The 22,013-nt window shown below is 39.4% G+C and overlaps 2 protein-coding genes and 1 non-coding gene across 4 annotated transcripts; 1 reads left to right on the plus strand and 2 right to left on the minus strand.

Annotated features, from left to right (window-relative positions):
* Nucleotides 1-14,696: 14,696 nt before the first annotated feature.
* On the minus strand, nt 14,697-16,897 carry LOC120288814 (glutathione S-transferase 2-like). Its single transcript, XM_039302976.1, has 6 exons — nt 16,807-16,897; nt 16,537-16,622; nt 16,228-16,299; nt 15,916-15,969; nt 15,335-15,481; nt 14,697-15,176 (listed from the first exon to the last, which is right to left on the minus strand). The coding sequence occupies exons 1-5, from the start codon at nt 16,895-16,897 to the stop codon at nt 15,389-15,391; spliced, it is 396 nt and encodes a 131-aa protein (XP_039158910.1). The 3' UTR covers nt 14,697-15,176; nt 15,335-15,388.
* An 824-nt stretch (nt 16,898-17,721) lies between these two features.
* Nucleotides 17,722-17,794, minus strand: TRNAE-CUC. Its single transcript has one exon. It is a non-coding gene; the product is annotated as a tRNA-Glu (tRNA).
* A 63-nt stretch (nt 17,795-17,857) lies between these two features.
* On the plus strand, nt 17,858-21,179 carry LOC104422742 (protein CHAPERONE-LIKE PROTEIN OF POR1, chloroplastic). 2 transcript variants are annotated; one of them, XM_010035161.3, is made up of 5 exons: nt 17,858-18,015; nt 18,883-19,055; nt 19,160-19,218; nt 20,081-20,531; nt 20,746-21,179. In XM_010035161.3, the coding sequence occupies exons 2-5, from the start codon at nt 18,913-18,915 to the stop codon at nt 20,894-20,896; spliced, it is 804 nt and encodes a 267-aa protein (XP_010033463.1). In that variant the 5' UTR covers nt 17,858-18,015; nt 18,883-18,912; the 3' UTR covers nt 20,897-21,179. The 2 variants fall into 2 exon arrangements, with proteins under 2 accessions (XP_010033463.1, XP_010033464.1); XM_010035162.3 differs by having other exon boundaries at nt 19,163-19,218.
* Nucleotides 21,180-22,013: the final 834 nt, after the last annotated feature.

Raw genomic sequence — 22,013 nt, forward strand, 5'->3', positions numbered from 1 at the left:
GCCGAAATTCCCACAGTCAAATGACGATACTAAATTTAGAGGTTGCTTATTATAAGTGTGGTTTTCTGTTTTTGCGACATTGTCGCAGAGTTCATGTGGAATTCAGGCCGTCCTGATCAAAGGTGTGAAAAGAGGGTTAAAGAGAAATTTGCTTTAATCACCTTTCTAATTGTTGAATTATAAGCTGTAGGCATCGATCATATATAAAATCAACTAAATTATATTATTATGAGTGATGGCTATGAAGTTCAGTTGAAGGAAGTTTCCTTTTCTCCAAACAGGAGATGGAGACAACACATGATCATTATATTGCAAAAAATATTAAATTATCATCTATAATTTTGTGTCCATACATCGGTTTACATCTTCATTTTTTAAAATCTGCATTTTGCATCTTATGCTTTGTTGCTAGATTTCAACTTCTGTCTTCCCCCAATGATCCTTATTAATTTATTTATCGAAGTACCATCTCCTTTCTCAAACTGCCCTCTTCGCTCTCTGTCCCTCCAAAGAAAAACGTAAACCTCTGTAATTCCTTCCTCTTTCATCCTCCTCCTCTCTCTTTTCCCCACCCTCTCGCCACTTCCCGCCGGACTCGGCTACTGTGGCTGGCGCTTTCTCAGTCCGAGCCATCATCCTTGGTGACGCAGCTATTGTACCAAGCTCCACATGCCGGGAAACAAATTTTAGAACCTCGCCCTTGATCTCCAGGTTGTCATTCTAGATGGGCCCCGTTTTATCCACGAGGAGAGAGCCCAACAAGTTTGGGACGAAATTCTCAACTTCTTCCGTAAACTACCTGCTGAACAGCAACTTTTGTTGGTCTCGATCATGCTGCGGAAAGTTTCTGGGTGTCCCACTAGTCACTACCTTCCCCACCTTCTCTCCACTGTGCAGTGTTCGTGCCAACGTCAGTCGACGGAAGAATGAGATCATTTGCATAGTCACGTGCTTCTTCGGTCCCTCATGAAATGAATCGTGCATTTTCTCCATGATGTCTTCCCTCGTGAAATGAATCACAATTCGCTTCTTTTGCGGCAAAAGAATATTTGGAGTGCCAAAACTTGACACATTGAGATATTTTAGTACTAAAAGTTCAAAAAAATACACTTAAGCACTATTTTTTTTTTTTTTAAGAATGAGACATCCGAGTATCAAGTTCGGCAAAAGTGGCCGAAAATACTATGTGGCAAATTTTTAATAATATAACTCACCTATGTGGCACGTTAGAGAATTGAGTCAGCAATGAACAACTAAAATGACGTCGTTTTGTCTATTTTTTTCCCTTAAATTTTGATATAAATATTAATTAATTTAAAATATTGATATTTATTTATTAAAAAAAGGGAGGATGCTGGATGCAAGGGCTCAGCCCTTGTTGCCGCCTCCCCACCGTTGCCGGGAATGGCCGGTGACGGTGGGGAAGTGGCGGTGAGGGCAAGCCCTTGTCTTCTGTGATTTGCTTATATATATTTTTTTTTTTTTTTAATATTTAAATTTAGTTTCAAATTTAATTTAATTAATATTTATATTCAAATTCAAATTTGAGGCAAAACGATGTCATTTCTAAGGTTTTTTTTCACGTCAACGTGCAAAACGACGTCGTTTTGTACTTGTCTCGTCGGAAAAATAATATGTCGATATTTTGATCGGATTTTTTTGCTGTTGACACTTAATTGATTAATTTTACTTCGATTTTAGAACTTAAGTGTATCTTTATGAACTTTTGGCACTTAGGTGTTCCCCGTGTCAAATTTTGACACTCTCTACATATGCCATGCTTAGACTCCTGTTAAGGGAATTGAGTATCCATGAAACTACCATGAAATTATAAATGTCCTAAACATTAAATTAGGGAGCCATTTGATCCGGTTTCTCTAGCAATAAACCCAAAATTTTTAGCTCGCAATGTACGTTTTGTCACCTTTGACCATGTTATATAGTTATCCCTAGTTAGTACGCATGAAACGAGTACACTTCTAGGATTAAATAAGGTGTTGAGATAATATGGCAGAAAGGGTCGACCACCATCTTTGTAGATGCTTCCGTAGCCAAATTATAAACAATATGGGTCAAATTGTTTAATGCGTTCGAGCTCTTTGCTTTGATATCAATGTTGGGTGGTACCGGCCTTTTTCTTCCTAAAAGTTAGCTCTAAAGGTAAGGCTTTATTTTTCCCTTACACATCAAGTCCTGGGTCAGGAATACAACAATCCGTAACTCTTACGGATGACTATTGGGTCTAGACTTATTGACAACCTTGGCTCTAATATTATGAGAGATTTTGTATGATATTTTAAAAGTTTAAGCTATTAGATAAATACGTAGTTTAACACCTCGCTTTACTGAACTTTAATCTTGAGTTTTTCCGGTCTATAAAACTCGCAGCTCGTTATATGTTGAGCGCCATGAATTCACAGGCCGACTGAACTAGCATGCCGAGTTCTCTCGTGAGCCTGAATAATCATGTCTTCAAATGCTTATGATTTGAGGTTGGAACACATGCTTTACTAGTCACATGCGAGTTTGAAAAACACGCCGTGGACAATTCAGCTGCAGCGATGGAGAAAAATTACACATAAGCGTACAATTTGAGGGGAAAAGCAATATAATTTCCATAGAAAATAATAGAAGAAAATGATTTTGCTTTAGATCCTGTCCTTCCTCTTCATCCATTTGAAATCTTGAATTAATGTTTCGTTACCTTTTACTTTTCACCGAATCTCTATGAACATACACAAAATTACCGAACCTCAGAGGCATTCCCTGCTGGTTTTTCTAACTATTTAGATTGATCATAAAATAATCAATTACGTATTTCAGGAAATTTCATGTTAGAAAATATTTCGTGATAACCGTTACAAAAAGTAATTTTTGATTTGCGAAACTTTTGTTGTTGCTAGCCGACCGTGAATGTCTAAGTAATTTGCAAGTGAAGTTCTGTTGACATCTAAATTTTGGCAATTTAATTTATTTATTTATTGCATAGGAAATTAGGGGTTAATTTTATTAATTGCATAGCATATAGATTTAAGTTGCATTTATTTTGTTATTTGCATTTTTTTTTTGCATTTTATTGAACCGGTGGCGGATATATTCCAATTAGATGGATCAGGCCCACGGAGTGAACAGGTTGGCCCAAGCCCGTGTTTTTTAATAATTAAAAATTATCTCGTAGGAATATAAAAATTTAAATTTTTCCAAGATATGAGTTTTTTTGGATAGGGTAGATGGATAAAAGAATATTGCGATTTGGTTTTGAAAGATTTGGATTTAGAGAAAAATTCTATCTTGATCTCGAGTCTTTATCAGTTGAATTTTGAGGATTTGAGAATTTGAAAACCCAATTCTTTTCCTTATGAATTTTGCGGACGTTGATTTGAGTTTGAAGGGATGAATCTCTCTTTTTCTTTATCAGTAAGGGATGAATTTTGCTTTCTAGATGTAAAAAAGTTTTTGCTTCTTTGGCCGAAAAAGAAGAAAACGTGAAAAGAGAGAGAGATTCATGGCCACAAGGCAAAGCTTTATCATATAGAAAGCATGGCCGTGACTTCAATGCACATATTCAGCCAAGGGGAGCTTCAGAAGACGTGAGAGGGAACACGTGAGAGAAAAGAAGGGCAATAGAGAGGTTGTTCGTGCAAGAAGGAGCCGGATCCTTCAACTCTGAAAAATTGTCCACCACCGTCAGAAAAGGCAAAAAGGGGAGAATCCCTCTTCTGCAAGTTGGACATCTACACGTTGAAGAAGCCTTGAAGGAGAGAACCTGCGAGAAGATCGACACGCACTAGAGAGAGAACGAAATCTTCTCTCTCCACGACGCTGCCCGCAAAACCTTGACTCCATCTTCGTTGCATCGTCTTCACGTGACCGCCGCAACAGCGCGTCCAAGACCCCCACGAGTCCCGCAAATCGGATGCCACCCTTGCCCACATAGTTCCATTGCCTCGCTCGAGTCCTTCGTGACGCCGCTGCTGCCCGAGACGTGCCACCCCGACGTTGAGCCGCCCCTGATTTGTGGTGACTTTGTTGATCTGTCTATTGGTTGCTACCCAGGGGCACCTCGTTGAACCACCACGAGGCTTGCCGCTGTCCTTTGACGAAGTGTGATCACAGACATCACCCGGCACAAGTCCAGACCACTTCACTGAGTGTCCTGGCTTTCCTCGGCAGTTTGTTGGGGCAATTCAAGTCCAATTCAGTGAGCCTCAACACCACCAAAATCCAGTCCCGACATCCAAGTCTGAGCTGTGAGCCTCGCCGAGCATTATTATATCACGTCTTGAGTAGCCATAGCCGTTTGAGGATCGGAATTTGGGAGCCAATATTCGGAATAGGTAAAAATTTTGTCTATTTTGATTTCCAAAATTTCCGTTTCCTTATTTAATATATTCGTTGATGTACATGATTGAAATCCCTAGTGTGATATTCGCAACTCGAGGAGCTCTCAAGGTTCGCAACTTGAGGAGCTCTCAAATTAGGGATTGACAGTCCGATTTTCGCGCCCGAAATCCAACTCGCAATCTCTTGCAAAAATTGACAATCTGATCTCACGTCCGAAATTCAATTCGTGATTTAATTTTAAAATTGGTCAACCCGATCTCATGCGCGAGATATGGTTCGCTAATTTTTTAGATATCAATCTTATCTTGCTTGATTTGTTGTTTTGAGTCAATTTTATTTTCGTAAAAGAAAAAAATTGAATTAGGATTAGGTTTGTTTTTTTTTATTATCTTGCATATTTAGAATAGGAATTTTATTTTGAATCATGGAAAAGAAAAAAAAAAAAAAAATGCATTCATTTAGGATGTTAGTTTTCTTTAATTTAAATGGCACGTTTAATTATTTGGCAATTTTAAATTTCGAATTTTATAAAGAAAAATACAAAAAAATCATCATGCATGTATGGCATGTCATTGCATATTAGGTTGATTGCATGTTTAGTTTTATTTAGATAAATCTTTTAGATAGATTGCATTTTAGGTTAGAGATTACTTGGTTAAGATAAGATTCTAGTTTAAATTAGGATTTGGCTTAACTTAATTCCTAATACAAATTGGATAGAATTTTAATCTTGCTAGGTAATTTTTGCATCTTAATTTCGAATTTCATAAAAAATTGTCTTAGAGTAGATTCATTTCATTCTCTAAGATAGTTTGCATTTTTTAGGAATTGAAATATCAAATGCATGTCATTTAATTTTTTAGGCCCATTTAATTAGAAACTGCCTGTCATTAGAATTAGATCATTTAGATTGCATTTAATTATTGCATATCTTTAGGATTTACTTTACTAATGTCATATAGCTTAGGTCATGTTGCCATGTCATATTATTAGCATGCATCGCATGATTTTCATTAAATAAAGTGAAAACAAAAAATTGCTTGATGGCGTGTTAATTAGAAATCATATCTATGATTGCTGATGTGAATTCTGATCTAACACTGCAGATGCTTTTGTTACTTTGAGGTAAATTCTGCATCATTTAATTGCTTTCTTGAGTGTTAAATTGGTGGTTTGCGCACCTGCATGAACACCTCACATGTTAGAGAAATAGATTTAAAATCAATCCAAATTGCTTGCCAAACATTTTTCAAAATAAAAAGAAAGGTATCGAAAGGATGTTATAGAAATCTAACGTAACCAAGTCCTCATACCCTTAGTCTCTAGTTCGTAGGAGTAAAGTAAATCTCTCGTTACTTTACTAGGGTTTCTAATCGACCTACCAAAAATAGATTAGTGGCGACTCCTAGTTAAAATTCAATTGCATGTTAACAATTCAAATCTAAGTTACGAATTGGTATGGGCTTGGGAGAGCCCGAGTTAAGTCTAGGCTTAACAATCCATTGGCCAAACCATAGGTGGTTCACCCCCGAAAAAATTGGTCGCGACAAGTTCATTTCCATATATATTTTTTCAAATTTAGCTATCAAACTAGAAAAGTTATGTCTAATCAAAGGATTAAAGACTAAACTCAAAGAATTAGTTGTAAGATTGCATTAGTCATGAATCTCTGTAATTCCAGTATGAAGAATTGGTAGGAATGAATAATCTCAAAGAATTAAAGAAATAAATAATGTTTTTGAGAACAATCTATAAATCACCAAAGCGTATGGTTGTGATTTTGTGTAGGTATTCGCATTATTGTTACTCTTCATAAACATGATGTAAAATAAATATGACATTACTAACAAATTGAAACTGACGTAGATTTGGCCAAAGTCAGTTAACAATTCTGTTAAGGATAATTTTTTGCTTGGTGAAGTCATTTTTGTGGCTAACTTTCAAGACATGGAGAAGTTGTCGGATAATTTATGGAGATAAAAAGACAAAGAAACCAATATGGGGATAGAGATCAGCTTTTTTTCCCCTTCTCCTCCGATTACCAAGCCGAAGGTAAATTTTATTATAAAGTAATTATAGAATATATAGCTATATTTTTTGGATCATAGGACGATGGATATTACTAATAAAGATTTTTGTTGAAAAATAAAATTAATCTATGCATACAGAATTTGAAGTGAAATTTTCTCTGATGTAGCAGCATATTGGGCGCTATGCGAGCGTATTGTCTAGCACTTTATTAAGAAAATTAGCCAGAGTCTATATATAAAAAACAAAAAAAGATCAACTCTCAAATAAGTTTCCTTAATACCAAAGGCGAAGCCTTGACTTGGCAGAGTACAACAACCAATTGAATAGGATAGTTTTTTTTTTTTTTTTTTTTTTTTTTTTTGTATGGGTTTTTGTGCATTTTTTATCCAACCCATTTTAAGCTGCTTTGTCTTCACCGGCGATAGGAATCGAGGCTTCTTGGAGGGGTCTGGTTCTTCACCCCATGAAGCACTGACACTCTCCAAGAGCTTTCATATCGTGTCAGACACTCTTTAATACTCTCGGATACTCTCCGACACTCCGTCAACATGTGTTGAAAAATTCGACACATGGTAAACTTTTCACACTCGAGTCGGAATTCCAAAATGTGAGTTTCGACATATGATTTCGATATCGATGTCAACTTAAATTTTGGAATTCCGACTCGAGTGTCGGAGAGTATCGAAAAAGTTTACCAAGTGTCGGATTTTCCAACACATGTTGACGGAGTGTCGGAGAGTATCCGAGAGTATTAAAGAGTGTCCGACACGATATGAAAGCTCTTGGAGAGTGTCGTGCTTCATGGGGGTGAAGAACTGCACCCCTCCAAGAAGCCTTGATTAGATTTTTCTTCTTTCTCCATTTATTATTTTTATTATTTTGTTTTATTTTTTCACATATATTGAAAAAATTTAAGTTGACATTGATATCGAAATCATATGTCGAAACTCACATTTTGGAATTCCGACTCGAGTGTCGGAGAGTATCGAAAAGTTTATCGGGTGTCGATTTTCCAACACATGTTGACGGAGTGTCGGAGAGTATCCGAGAGTATTAAAGAGTGTCCGACACGATATGAAAGCTCTTGGAGAGTGTCAGTGCTTCATGGGGTGAAGAACTAGACCCCTCCGTGATACACAATTCACCCGTTAAGTTTTTTTTTCCTCTTCCGACATATCTAACATGCGAATCTAAAATGTCGATTGTTTGTTTTTTCTCCAAGTTTTATGAATTATTGAAATAGAGTTGAATTTGTCAAATTGGAACAATGAATGATATTAATAAATGGTGAATTAATGTTTTAGTGTAAATTCATTCTAGGCTTTTTTAATTATTTATGTATTTGTGAATTCGAATAAAATTAATTTGATTGAAATAATCATAAAAATGATAATTTATTATGTATATAAAAATATATATTTAATATACAACGTGTCCCAACGTGTCGGAATTCTTTATATTTTTAGAAATGACATTATTCATACATGAACCCGAGCTCGATGTCCACGATTTTAAAAGCCGTCCGTGAATCCATGTCATCGTTCATGAACATGCGCCGACTGTCATCGAGGCTGCCAAAGTAGCGGATAAAGCCCAAGAAGAGAGGCTTGAAGACCTCGAACGGCTCATGGGCTCTGAACGGAGTCGTGGCATTTTCTCGATTGGAGGTTTGACCGCTGTTCACTTGGACAACCTCCAATGCCGGAACCTCACAGGCCTCCTCGCTTTCGATCCGGTAACCCTCCTCTTCCTTCAGGAGAGGAAGCAAAAGCATCGAATCTCGAAGCTGGCCTTTGCGTGCAAAGTACAAACACAAAATCTTCTCTGCATATTTCATCAACCCCACTAGGATCTTGCCCGCTGCTAACATTCATAGTACATTCTCCTACAAGACCATGTAGTAAATATAACCACTGGTCCTACCTGGATGCAAAGCCGCACAAACTGCCTCGGCCATTGCTCATTGTCCTCCCGGATAAATGCGGTGATCGTCAGGCCCGCCCAAGTGGAGGAAAAGGAATGGCGCCCAGAATGCTGTGATCTGGCTCTTTGGATCGATCACCATCCTCATCCTCATCTTTTTATTTATTTATTTATTTATCAGGTGGTTCGAGAGGATGCCGAGTGGGAGGTTCGCGATGGAGTCGGCCAATATTTATGCCATCCAAATCATGATTAGGATCCACTTCTTGAACTTGTATTTCCTCCGGCTGGCCAGAGACGCAAGGGTCACTTGGAGGAACAAGCTGAGGAGGACAAGCGACCGCAGCTCCCACTCCTTCCACAGTTCATAAGGGTCTTCTTTAAGGTAGTGCAAAAACCCCATGGTTGAACTCGGAACTATTACGGACCAAAGGAAAAGGGAAAAAAAAAACCTCGGAACTGTTGGCACCGAAAGGCGCAAGGACTGGGTGCGTTCTTAAACAGAGGTCAAACTTAGGAAAATATATGGAGAGGACACAGCAAGGCAAAACAGATGAGCCTTGAATTTACCCCGGCACCATTCTCGTCATGAAAACTTATAAAAAAAGTCCTAAATTTATTGCGCTTTTATCAATCGACTCCTAAACTTTTTCACATTTTACCAATTGAGTTCATCTGGTCAATTTTGACTGGAAATTGCTAACTAGAACACCAGTTATCTTATATGGTATAATTGGTGCTGACGTAAATAATTTTAATAATATGTAAATATTTCTTAATGTTTTTTCGAATGTTTTCTTTCTTTTGCCTCCTTTCTTCTCCCTCCAATTGATCACCGAGCTTGAACGATGGCCTCCCTCCCCCGTTACATTACAAGGAACAAAAAACGTAGTACACTTTTCGAAACACCTACGGTGCAAAACTCGCAACACCACCTTCCAAATGCATAATTGTCAAGCCATTCTCTGCATTTGCCTAAGGGGGAAGTAAAGTGACATAATTAGGTTCCGGCATTTGTACTGGCATGAGTATAATTTGCCTTGGTTGACAAGATTAGAATATAAGCCACGAGTTAAAGTTTGGTTTCTCAATCACTAGTCATAATTAAAATTCTATGTACTTCAAAAATAAAATAAAAATCTAACTCATTATGATTTTCACGCTATATCTGGCACACATCACCAACCTAATGTGATTCATGTCAAATATCCGAGTCACCTATTCGGCTTGTTATAGCAAGTAAAGGCACACAAAAAAGCCAATAGTTTGTTCTAAATGCTTACTCGAAGTGGAAGTGATTCCAATTCATTGAGTTAGATTGCTTCGATTCCAGCAGCAGTATTTTATTTCCTTGAACGCTTGTCTGTGTCAAATCCGTGAATGAAATCGCCACTACAATAAAGCATTGTACGATGAACACGTTTATCTCATATCATGTCTCCGTCATCTTATGTAGTTTATGACCTCCATGGCCACAACTTTTCATCCATGCCTGGCCAATTGGCCAGTGGCGGGCGACATACGGCATTTCACGTGGAGGCATGTGGTGTATGACGGTTGCTAAACATTTCCATCGCCCATATGCTAGCGGCTGATGCCCCCACCTCTACCTTAACTTGATTAAGCCCTTAACATTGCAAGTCAAGGCTAGAAAAATGCAACTAATAAGAACCTGCAAAAAAAACCTCAAAACCGGTTTTCTTTTTTCACTACCAAGAAAAAGGACGGTCTTGCCACAATTTCTTTATGGCCCCCATTTGGTGTTAAATTTTTAAAATAATCATAAAAGTACCACAAATTTTGAAAAGTGATCATTTAAGCAACTCCGATAACTTAAACTTGTTGGAAAATCTTGTGTGGCTTGCCAAAATCACTTAAATGGATACTTTTAAAAGTTTTGATGCTAAAAATTGATTAATTGCACAGTGGTTGCTCTATAATTCATAGAATTAGCCTCTGTTTTTGTCTCCACAATCATACTATACATTAGGGTGATGATCCCAAACGTCTGTTTTTGTTCAATCATGGAACCAGTAAGATCAAAATCAAAAGGAGACGTACCTTTCACTGATCAAAAAAATATTAAACGATAAGATATTGCATAAACTCATAAAATTAGGTCAAGGGATCTACGCTAAGATACATAAGTTCCATGTCATACATTAAATAGAATTGGTCAAAGAAAAAGAGAGACAATTGGGGGCATCGTCGAAGTCGAGGGAAACGAAGGGCTCGGCCCCATCTGGAGGATTTACTTGTAGATGTACGCTATATGTGCAGGAGGGTAATTGCAAAAATGAAAAAGTCATTAAACTCCTAAATAGCATTCCAAAAATGCCGAAATGCAAATGTGGGGAGAGAGAGATGTATTGGGCTAAGGGGCTTTGGAATTGCTAAATTTTAACTCAAAGGTCTTTGAAATTGTGCTACCAAACACCTCAACTTTGACATAACTGCCTTGGAAACCCAAAAGTCTTTTAGAAAAACCGAACTAAATGCTTCTATTATAATCCTAAAAAGATTGAAAAAGGACGTGGGGGAATCGTATTTCAAATTTGACTTCCGTTTGTTATAAAAACAAAATTATTAGAAAATGCAAGACGGGCATATATTTTGTATTTTAACGAATTACTTATGCACATAAAATCAATGCTGCTAGATGGGCAGACTATATCATTCTAACGGACCCCAGAGACCGAATGACTGAATGGTCCCTGCCAGATTGGCTCAAAGGACAAAACGGATGGACTAAGGTGAGCAATTCCACAATTAAGACCGGCACCACTAGGTCCAATCGATCTTATATACAAGAGTTCAACAATTTGTCAATCATCTGCTGGCCCTGGTAAGGACTTTTAGCTTCAGCGAGAGGTCCTGCTCATCCTGGCCTTTGCATTGACCAGGTTTGTTTCGGACACTACGTATGATTTACACTTGCCTGTAAGTTCTTGCCCTAGTGGATATCACCACCCGGCAAGAATTGACTATCAGTACTGAACGCAGAGCCGGTCCTCGCAAATCCTCGTGGCCTCGGCTTCTTGCTGACTCTCAGCCTCAGGCACAGCTTGAGCCTTCTTTTAGCCTTCTTGAGTAGAGAACCAAAGAAAGACGAACTAGAACTGGAACCGGAACCCGAACACATCCGTCTCACCCAATTCTGATGCCTTTCATCGATTGAGTCGAACAAGGAAGGAGTAGTGCCAATGGTGCTTCCAAATAGTAAAATCAATAAGCAAACCTTGAACCACATTGCTTGCATTTTCGTTGTTGCACTCTTGAGAGACGTGAGAGATAAGAGGTAAGCTCTTGGGACTACGTTATCGCAATAAGAGGTTTAAAGAGCAGAGACGCCAGCTTTTGGACAATGTTTGATGGTGTTTCGTTTAGCTTCTGCTGGTGCAACCCCATCACTCGTTTGACCTTAGCAGCGGACTTTCAAACGACCCTCTTCACTCCTTTTTGTCTGCTTTCGGTCTGTTTCATGATCGATATCGATTGCCCCAAATTTGCCATTCTAACGTCAATATCCAAACAAGATCTGATGCAATATAGGCAACATACGAATTAAGGAGACAAAATCCGAATATATGACTCAACGTGGTACGGTTAACTTTGTACGTTAGCAAAATTTATGATTTGTCTTTCGTTGTGATTCAGGGCGTGCATGGAAACGTTTCTAAGAAACTCAACGTGGTACGGTTAACTTTGTACGTTAGCAAAATTTATGATTTGTCTTTCGTTGTGATTCAATTTCTTTTGGACTTGATAACTAAAAGTTATACATGATGTTCTAATGGCACAGGTTGAAGAAAGATACACGAATCACAGATCTAATATGAACACGAATTTCCTCCAAATTAGCCAAGACAAAAAAAAAAAGAAAAGAAGCAAAAGATATTGAAACTCTCCTTGAAACTAAATGTGTGTTTGGTAACCATTCTACTTCTTATCAGAAATGATTCATTTTTATTGATAACTAAAAGTTTTGATGTTCTAATGAGAATAATTTTTAAGCATTTTAAATTAGCCAAGACAAAAAAAGAGAGAAGAAGAAGCAAAAGATATTGTTTTGAAACTAAATTGTCCAAAATTTTTATTTTCGGAATAGAATTGCGTTTGGTATCGTTTTGAAAATTTCTAATTTCCGGTTGCCGGCCTTGGGACGATTGGCGATTGGCCATACAAGGGCCGGCGACCTCGTTGGAGCGTTGTCGACCCTTGGTGAGGCCACACCTCATCGATCGAGCCTCACTCGGCCAACGGTGAGGCTTGCTGGTGGCTAGAGGAGGCCTGGGCCTGGCAAGCCTCCAGCGAGCTCGTTGGACTAGTCGCCGGCGATCAGCGACGGCGGGACAGCAATGACAAGAGAGTAACGGCGGTTGAAGAAGAAGAGAGAGGGAAGAAGAACAAGAAGAAAGAAAGAAAATAGAAAAAATGGGTTAGCTTGATTGTGAAATTGTTCCCGAGAACAAAGAATCAACTTTTGTTTTTTGTTTTTTTTTTTCATTTCTCAATTCTGTTTCAAATCTACTTTCGAGAACAAAAAAATTGAAATTTATTCTCAGGAATAAAAATTTTATCAAACAAATTTCTGTTCTAAATATACTCTCGAGAACAAAAGAACAGTAATTATTACTATTGCAAGTTGTGAAACGCAGCTTAAAAAACATATTTTGGCTACCTATTTCCTATTGTCACTCCACGGTCAAATGACAATACTAAATTCGGGTGGTGATTCTGATACGTATGGATTTATTTCTGTGGCGCTATTAGAGAGCTAACCTGGAATTGTGGCTGTCCCAATCAAAGGTTTAAAAAGATGGTCGAAAGAAATTTGATTCACCCACCCTTTTGATAGGTGGATTATATAAGTTGCAAACTTCAGGGATGTCTATGATTGCAATCCACCAACGAGTAAGTGTGATTGTAGGAAGTCTCCTTTTATTAATATTGAGAAAATTTCAATCGTTCTTGACTTTTGTGTCCACGCATCAATTTGCATCTTCACTCTTCGAAAACCAAGATTTTGTAATGTTGTGCTTTGTTGCTGGACTTTAAGGGTGCGTTTGTTTGTGTTTTCCGTTTAAAAATTGTTCCCGAAATAGAAATAGAAAAAGTGTTTTTGTTTTTCTTTTTTTTTGGAACAATTTTTGAACAAAAAAACGCGTTTGGTAAACTTGTTTCGGGAATAAAAAATAAATAGAAACACGTTTGGTAAATTTGTATAATTTTTTTATTTCTTTTATTTTTTATTTTTTTCCTTTTTTTCTTTTTTTCTTTTCCTTTTCCTTTTTTTCTTGGCTTTTGGCCGGCGAGGCTCGGCCTCGCCTTGGCCGGGCGAGCTCGGCTCGCCTGGCCGGGCGAGCTCGGCCTCGCCATGGATGGGTGAGCTCGGCCTCGCCCGGCCATCGCCGGGGTGACGTCGACTCGCCTAGATCCGGCGAGGCCGAGCCGCCCAGGCCGAGCCTTGGCCTGGCGAGCTCGGCCTCGCCCGAGCCATCGCTCGGCTCGCCATGGCCGGGCGAGCTCGAGCTCGCCGGCCGAGCCGAGCCCGAGCCTCGCCGGGCCTGCTCGGCCTCGCCGGATCCGGGCGAGCTCGACCCTCGCCCGGCCTACGGCGAGCCTCGCCCAACCACGGGCTCGGCCGAGGCCGCCGCCCCTCGCCGTGGCGGGCGGGTCACCGGCCATCGGCCGGTCGGCGAGGCCCGGTGAAAAAAAAAAAAAAAAAAAGAAAGGAAAAATAAAAATAATAAAAATGTTTAAAAATAAAAGAAACAAAAAATAATAAAATTTAACCAAACGTGTTTCTGTTCATTTTATTCCCGGAAAAACGCGTTCTTTGTGTTCAAAAATTGTTTCCGGAACAAAAACACTTTTTTTTTTTGTTTCTGGGGAAAAAAGCACAAAGAAAAAATGCGCACCCTAAGGGTGCGCAAATTTCTTTTTTGTTCCAGGGAAAAAAAACAAAAAAGTGTTTTTGTTCCTTTTGAATAAAAGAACATTTAATAAAGATAAAAAAAACTGTTTTTGGAATAAAAAGAATAGAAACATGTTTGGTAATCGCAATCAATTTCTATTCCTGTATAGAAAAAAGAATAAACACGTTTGGTAAACGACAAAAAATTTCTGTTTTTTTTTTTTAAATTTATTTAAAAAAAATTAATAAAGTTTAATACGACAAAAATTCTCCCGTACGTGCGCCGTAACCTGGTAAGGAAGCAAAAACATTCGATGTTTTCATCAGCTACTGTCTAGTTGGTTTGCCATTCTAAAGTCAAAACAGGGCTAGAGATGCACCAACACCAGTTGACAGGACTTTTGGAGTAGCTTTACTGCCATGCTCCAGAAAACCAGACCCCTCAAATTTGATTGTGCAGATCAGAGTGAACATACACACATTGATGTAAACGGGGCAATGAGCTTATACACAATACAATACACACTGATATAATTGCATGGTGATAGTTACAAAATGAGGACGAAACCGCGTGAGACAGTAGAAAAAGGAAAGGACGGCGACTTGCCGATCGCTTTTCCTCTCACGTCGGGCCCCAAATGGTCATTATCTACAATCTATACTAGCAAGTCATTTGGGAAACAGAAAAGGAAAATTAGTCCACAATAATTACAAGCGATCTGTGTCCGAGCTTCTTTCTATCTTTTGCTGATCTTTAAATCGTCTATTGCTTTGGTGATTCCTCAGAAGTCGCAAGAAGTTCCCAACCTCTGCTTCGAGCTGTTGCATCTAGCGTTCTCCGTGACCTCGGGCAAGAGTTTCTCGAAGATTTCAAGGAACAGTACCCACTCATCTTCGCTCATATCTCCGAAAGAGATCCCCTCGCCCTCGTTGTCGTGTTGCTGCACTGCACCGTGCATACCTTTGAGGCATAAAAAATGGTAAGTCACTATTACAGATGATTACAGTCGACTCACATGACATGGCACGGACGGGGCAACAAAAAGTGAGAGAACGACCCTCGCGGGGCTGGCAATTTGTTGAACTTTCGAACATGAGAATCATCACACGGCCTGATACCTGAGACATTTCGGCTTCCAACTTTGAGATTGGAGAGGAGATACCCATGTCAGATCATGGCATCGGGTTGACGTTCGGTGATGATGCTTCGTATTCAGGCAAAGTCTTGTACGATTCATGGATCCTCCTCAAAGTAGGGAACTTGGCCTGCAACGAAGAAGAATACGGACTCAGCTAGGCTACTCAAGCATCAAAGTAAAGACAACATGCATGGATGCTCGATCCACGAGTGCGGCACCAATGATGGGTTTCGAGAATCACAAAGCTCCGACGTTAACCATTCCAATACAGAATGTGCATCATTCAAAAGCCCTCATGCAGTGCTATACCAGAGAGATGTCCTGACTCGAGGTGCACCATGAATACATTTTCATATGTTTTTGCTCGCGAGACATATCTATAGTTACGATACATGGCAGCAGGTTCGCATACGATGAACTGTAAATTGAGAAGTAAAGGGCCTCTCATCTGAAGATCTTAATACCCCTATTTGGTAATTGCAATGTGAAAGTTCTCCCAGCGAGACAACTATCCCCAAAACAAGATCTTCTAAAGAGAAAGCATTATGAACAGGACTATACCAGCACAGTCAGCATCTGAAGAGGCTGTATGCTCGAGCTGATTATACTTGCAGCCTGCCAAAACAAATGACAACGCCAGTTGTTTTTCTACTGAAAACACCCACCAAATTGAACCTAGAGTCTGTTGTGAAGTGACAAAGCAGAGAGGATAGGGGAATGAAGAGCACTACAATGGAAGATCTCATCTAATCAGTTTTGATCATGCGTAATTCAGCAAAAACTCAGAAATTTCATGTAAATGATCATCAAAATCTGCGGGAAACTTCAGCTTTAAAGGAATGGAAAGTGCAAAAAAAGAAAAGAAAAAGAGACCTGGAGGTTCAGAGCTTTCAATCGAGGATCACGAGGTAACAAAGCCTTCTGAGGATACTTTTCTTCCAAATACTGAACAAAGATAACACGTGCTTTAGCAAAAATCAAAATCGAAATGCACTCAAACCAATCAAACTGATCAAATCAAGCAAAGGGGCCAGAAACTATGCATTGAGTTGAAAAAGGAGCTAGAGAGCTTCTATTTAAGGCTCCTAAATGATGACCTCATACGTATTGGTATTTTAAGTTACGCGTCCATCCAACTCTTATCTATTGCAAACTCTGCTGCATAGCCTAAATAACACCCACCAGCAAAATTGCATAAGAATCTGAAACCACGAAATCTCCGTCCACTAACACTGGAACCAAATGCATAGGATTTAACTTGTCAAATTCTGCAAAATCAAGCACACAACTTCGATCAGAGCTAGAGAATACTTCACTAGATTTCACAGACTTGAGGTAATCGTGCCAGCGGGTATTATGCATACAAAATCTTTCCATTGCCATTCCGAGGCCTACCTACTGAAATCTCGAGAACAATTTGATCTATGACTAAAAAGAAGGATCTGAAATTACCAGCAGTATATTGCTTTTCTTTCCTGAGATCCACTGCTTTATACTCATATGAGATCCCCACACACCAACCAAGAATAAAGTTAAAAAACATCACCCTAAAGAAAGGTCTTTTAACATCGTTTCAGCTGCAAACTTCAAGGGTTACTTTCAGATTGTAAGCTCAACATCTGGTTTATCATAATGCCAAAACCAGCTCGAGCGAGCTGCAGCTGCAGCTCACTGGAGCTGCTGCTCGAGCAGCTGCAGCTCGAGCAAGCTGCTGCTGCTGGAGCTGCTGCAGCTCGAGCAAGCTGCTGCTGCTGGAGCTGCTGCAGCTCGAGCAAGCTGCTGCTGCTGGAGCTGCTGCTCGAGCAGCTGCAACTCGCTCGAGCCTCGCTCGAGATGCTGCAGCTCGAGCGAGCGTTGCTCCCTTCGGCGCGGCAGATCTGGGCGAGCAACGCTCGCTCGAGGCTCGAGCGAGCCGTCCCAGATCTGTCGCGCCGAAGGGGGAGCAGTGCTGACCGGAGAAGGAGCGCCGAAGGGGAGCGACGCTGACCGGAGGAGGGTTTTTGTTCTTTTGTGCCTTCCAAGAAGTGTTTCTTTTCAAAAGAAACAACTTTTTATGTTTCTTTTTCTTTTTTTATTTTGTTTAAAAAAAAAAAAAAAAGAAAAAACGCATAACCAAACGCGTTTCTTTCTTTTGCCACTTTCCGTAAGTGTTCCGAAAACGTTTCTAATAAACGTTTCCATCCCCCACCAATGATCCTTTAGTCATTTTATTTACCAAACTAAACGTTTTCTTCCCCATACTGCCAAAAAGGAGCCAGTTTCCATTCTTATTTTTAATATAAAGTAGCCAAAATTTTCCTGAATTTTCTTTAAACAAAGTGAAAACAATCTTTACAAGACCAAAAAAAAGGTAATAGGGAAGTAAGATTCCGTTGCCGGGACTTGAACCCGGGTCTCTCGGGTGAGAGCCGAGTATCCTAACCAACTAGACTACAACGGATTTTTCAACATTTTCACCACTTAATTTAATAAACTTTAGATACAAGAGAGAGCTACTTCGCAGGGTTCAAGAGCCAGCGTCTGATAAATCCCTCGCACTCTGCTCAGCGCTCGCCCGCCCGCTATCCGTTGCAAATGCTCGTCGACATTTTCGATTCGTCTCTGAGAAGAAGATAAACGCCGAGAGCACCCTCCACTTTGCTCTCTCCAATCGCAATCTGGGTATGGTCACTCTGTTCCTTCCTGAATCGAATTTTGTTTTCATCAGTTCTGCTTGCTTGCTCATTCCATGCTCAACCCGAAAGTTGTCCTTTTTCATCTCTTCGTTCCTTAGGACGAAATGGGTTTCAGTTTTTCTTTTTCCCTTTTGCCCGCCCTTAGGTCTTTTCTTGATTGTGGGTAGATTGCTGAGGGCTTTGTTGGTCGGCAGAGTTGCAGTTAACCATCATGAACAAGAAAGCTCGCTGTATGGTTACTTCTGAAATTTTCTCGTTGGGAAAAGATTCATCAAGAGATGAACATGGTTTTAATTTGAGCTGGGAATTCCTTATTTTTGGAACGAAGCACTGTAGAAGAACAGCGAGACCCGCTGAAGTGGCGGCGGACTTTCTTGGCCGTCTGAGGTCATATGTCGTCCGCGAGCTGTGATTGTTGAGGCTGTCCATGATCCCTCGGGATAGAACATTGGGAGTGTATGCTGCAAAAATGCAAGTTATTCAATCTGGACAAACAAAGCTAGAGTTTTGTGTATTCTTTAGGCATAGTTTGGGCGCAGCATATGATCATTGTAGAGATCATTGTAGAGAATTTGATGAATGAGAGAAGTCCATGCTTGGTGCCGTCAGGTCAACACTTTTTTTATTAAGTGCAATCAGTATAAATGGATGATGTCAACCGACAATCTTTATGAATTGAGAGTGTTGTAACAAAGCCATTTCTTGACTGTCCGTGTATAAATGGCTAAATGAAGGGGGATGGGGTATTTGTGATTTAGGTACCGTTAATAAGTGCAGCGAAATGCTACGCTACTCATGTTACATATTTGAATCTGTTAATTATATGCACTCTGAATTTGAACTCTGCACACAGATTGTCGATAGCTAACAAACTGAATCAAAGATGACTGTCTCCGGATTAACTGTTGGTCCATCAAAATGTTTCTTGATACCTGCTCGAGGGGCCAATTCCTTATCTGTAGACTTCCCAGCCCTTATATCTATTTCGAGACCTAAAGGAAAGTTCAGGTCCCTGCATGGACGAAGGTATTGCTCCCTTGAGGAAACTCTCATGGTTTTTGAAAATGAACCATTCGGTTCTTTGCAATTTTCTTACCTTATTTATTGGGTTAGTTCTTTGAAATTTGCAGCAGACATCAAGCTCTGTTGATCAGGTCTGCAATGGATGCTTCATATAGTGACCCAACTGGTATCAAATGCTTTATCTTTTGTCAACAAAAAGTTAATAGTTGGATGAGTTTTCTTCTCTCCTGTTCTAGAGCTATTGGAGTATTAAGGTGTTATTTTGACAGAAGCAAAATAGTTAGAAACACAATCTTGGAAAAGCTTGTGAAAGCTGGTGACTATTGTTAAAACAGAGGTGTACTTTGAAGTGATTAGAAGATTTTATGAATGAGGTGTACTTTAAAGTGATTAGAAGATTTTATGAATAACCTTTTGTTCCTTACTGTATCTAATGTTTTGGGTCAATTTTTGATCATTTGATCTGGCTTTCAACTTTTGGATAGAGGTTGCTGCTACGTTGTTTTCATTTGTTCAAAATGAATTAGGCAATGAGCTACTTCAAGAAAGCAAGATATATGCCTACTTTACTACCATCTTTCATCTAAGCTCTCATACCTGTTGGCATTCTTTTATTCCTCAAAGTGGAATTTGCGTTGGGGAACATTTTCCAGGTCATTTGTTCCTCATACTATATGTTTCCTGATATTTAATATTTACCCTTTCCTGAGTTCTGTCGAACTATTGAGTCATGGCATTATAGTATAAAAACATGAAAATAGGCATGTCATTGAACTCCCATGCAGTATGCAGCTTATGATGGTGGTTCACCATGTCAAACCCACTAGGACTAATAGGTCATTCTGAAAGGATCTATAGTACTTAAAACCATTTGCCCGTTGAAATGCTGATTTTCACATTGAGTTAGTTGATTTTTTGTCATGGCTAAAAAAATTGATGTTTTATCAAGAAAAAGTTGAGCTAATTAATGATACGGTGTGTTGTTTTGTTCTTCACATCACTTCATTCTGTTTGACTGGCCTCTTCAGGTTCAACCATTTTTCCTAGAATAAATGTAAGGGACCCATATAAGCGGCTTGGAATCAGTAGAGAGGCCTCCGAAGATGAAATTCAAGCTGCAAGGAATTTCCTCGTCCAAAAATATGCGGGACACAAGCCCAGTTTGGATGCAATTGAATCAGCGCATGACAAAATAATCATGCAGAAGTTCTACGAGAGGAAGAACCCAAAAATTGATGTCAAGAAAAAGGTCAGAGAGGTAACTCAATCCCACGCCGTGCAGGCTGTCCTGAGCAGGTTTCACACTCCGTCCTCAAAGTTCATAATAAAAACAGCTGCCACATTTTTAGTACTTGGACTTCTCACCGTGCTTTTTCCAACGGAAGAAGGCCCCACACTTCAAGTAGCCATATCCCTAATAGCTACCATATACTTCATACATGATCGGCTGAAAAGCAAACTGCGAGCTTTCCTCTATGGGTACGTAGATGACATACTATTAGTGTTGTTCATCGATTTCAGTCGATGACTCTCTGGCTATTTTTTTATTTATTTTTTATTTGTGTATCCTGGCCTGATAGTTAAATAGCTCATTCCTCACCATTCATATATCCGTTATTGTCAATCTGACTGCCCCATATGTTGCATACTTACAATGGATGACTTGGATTCTATGATTTGTCTCCATATGCAGGGCTGGTGCCTTCATTTTGTCATGGCTACTGGGGACATTCTTGATGGTCTCCATAATACCACCTTTGTTTAAAGGACTGCGCGGTTTTGAAGTGACAACTTCACTTATAACCTACGTTCTGCTCTGGGTTTCTTCTACATATCTGAAGTAGGAAATTTAGTGACCTTCGAGAACCCCAATTTTGGTTGAAAGTGGCCTGATATGAGAGTGTTCTTGGTTTCTTCAATCTCCAATTTCATGATGCCTCTTGATGGTATTTAATCATGTATCCATTGACAGCCGCAAGCCTCGTTCATTTGTTTTCTAACATCTGTTCGATGAACTCACTGGTATAGGATCAACGGTTTTGAGATGGCTGTTTTATCCTTTGGAAAAGGAAAATGATGTGAAAATGAAATATAGTGACCATTTCACTATGGTCGGTTTTTGCATTCCGTTCTGTATCTCATATTTGTGCAGCATGATGTCGTGCGAGCAAATGATGTTCGACGTTGTAGTATGCATCGAGGGAAGTTACAGCTTCATGATATTTGTTAAAAATTATGTGACAATCTGAAAGTGATTACTGAAGCATTTTATTCATACACCAAATAAGAATCAGGCAAATCAAATTGCAAATTCAATGTATATGCCATTGTTAATATCTGTCATATTGAGTGATTTCCACGAAATAAACTCTCCGTTAGGGTGCTCGTAGTGAGTGTATTCTTAGTTCATCCGAATAAACTACGAAACTGCAAATTTTGAGTAGTTTCAAACGTGGGCTTTTACAAAACCTTAAGTCTCATTAGGTGATTATATTATTGTTATTTTTAATAAACTAATACAACCAGGGTACTTGCAACCCTCAACTAAAATCTTCTACCAAAGATCAAAAGAACCTTGCCAGAGCATGTGCAGGGGACTGAGGATGATTTGCTTTTTCGTGTGAAGGAGGACTCACTCCATCGACTCAGGGTTGGCATGAATACACAAGCAGGCGTATCCGATGAATTGCCATAACATATATGCTTATAAAGTGAACGAAGTGGCGATCAGTTTGAACGCTAATCCACATTACTGCAATAAAATTGACGAGCAGAAGAGTCGTATTTCCATATTCTTAACTTGATCTGATGCTAGTCTTTCATATTGAAAGATGCTCCAGCTCGGGAAACTAGCCCTCATAGGGCACAAACGATTTGTTTTAGACACTAGCATCAGAGACGGTCAAAAAAAGCAGACTTCTGTGTACTTCATCACATCACAAATGGCGACATGTTAAAGAA

This window comes from Eucalyptus grandis, chromosome 10 (genome assembly GCF_016545825.1).
Source record: "Eucalyptus grandis isolate ANBG69807.140 chromosome 10, ASM1654582v1, whole genome shotgun sequence".
In the NCBI taxonomy this organism is placed as follows: domain Eukaryota; kingdom Viridiplantae; phylum Streptophyta; class Magnoliopsida; order Myrtales; family Myrtaceae; genus Eucalyptus; species Eucalyptus grandis.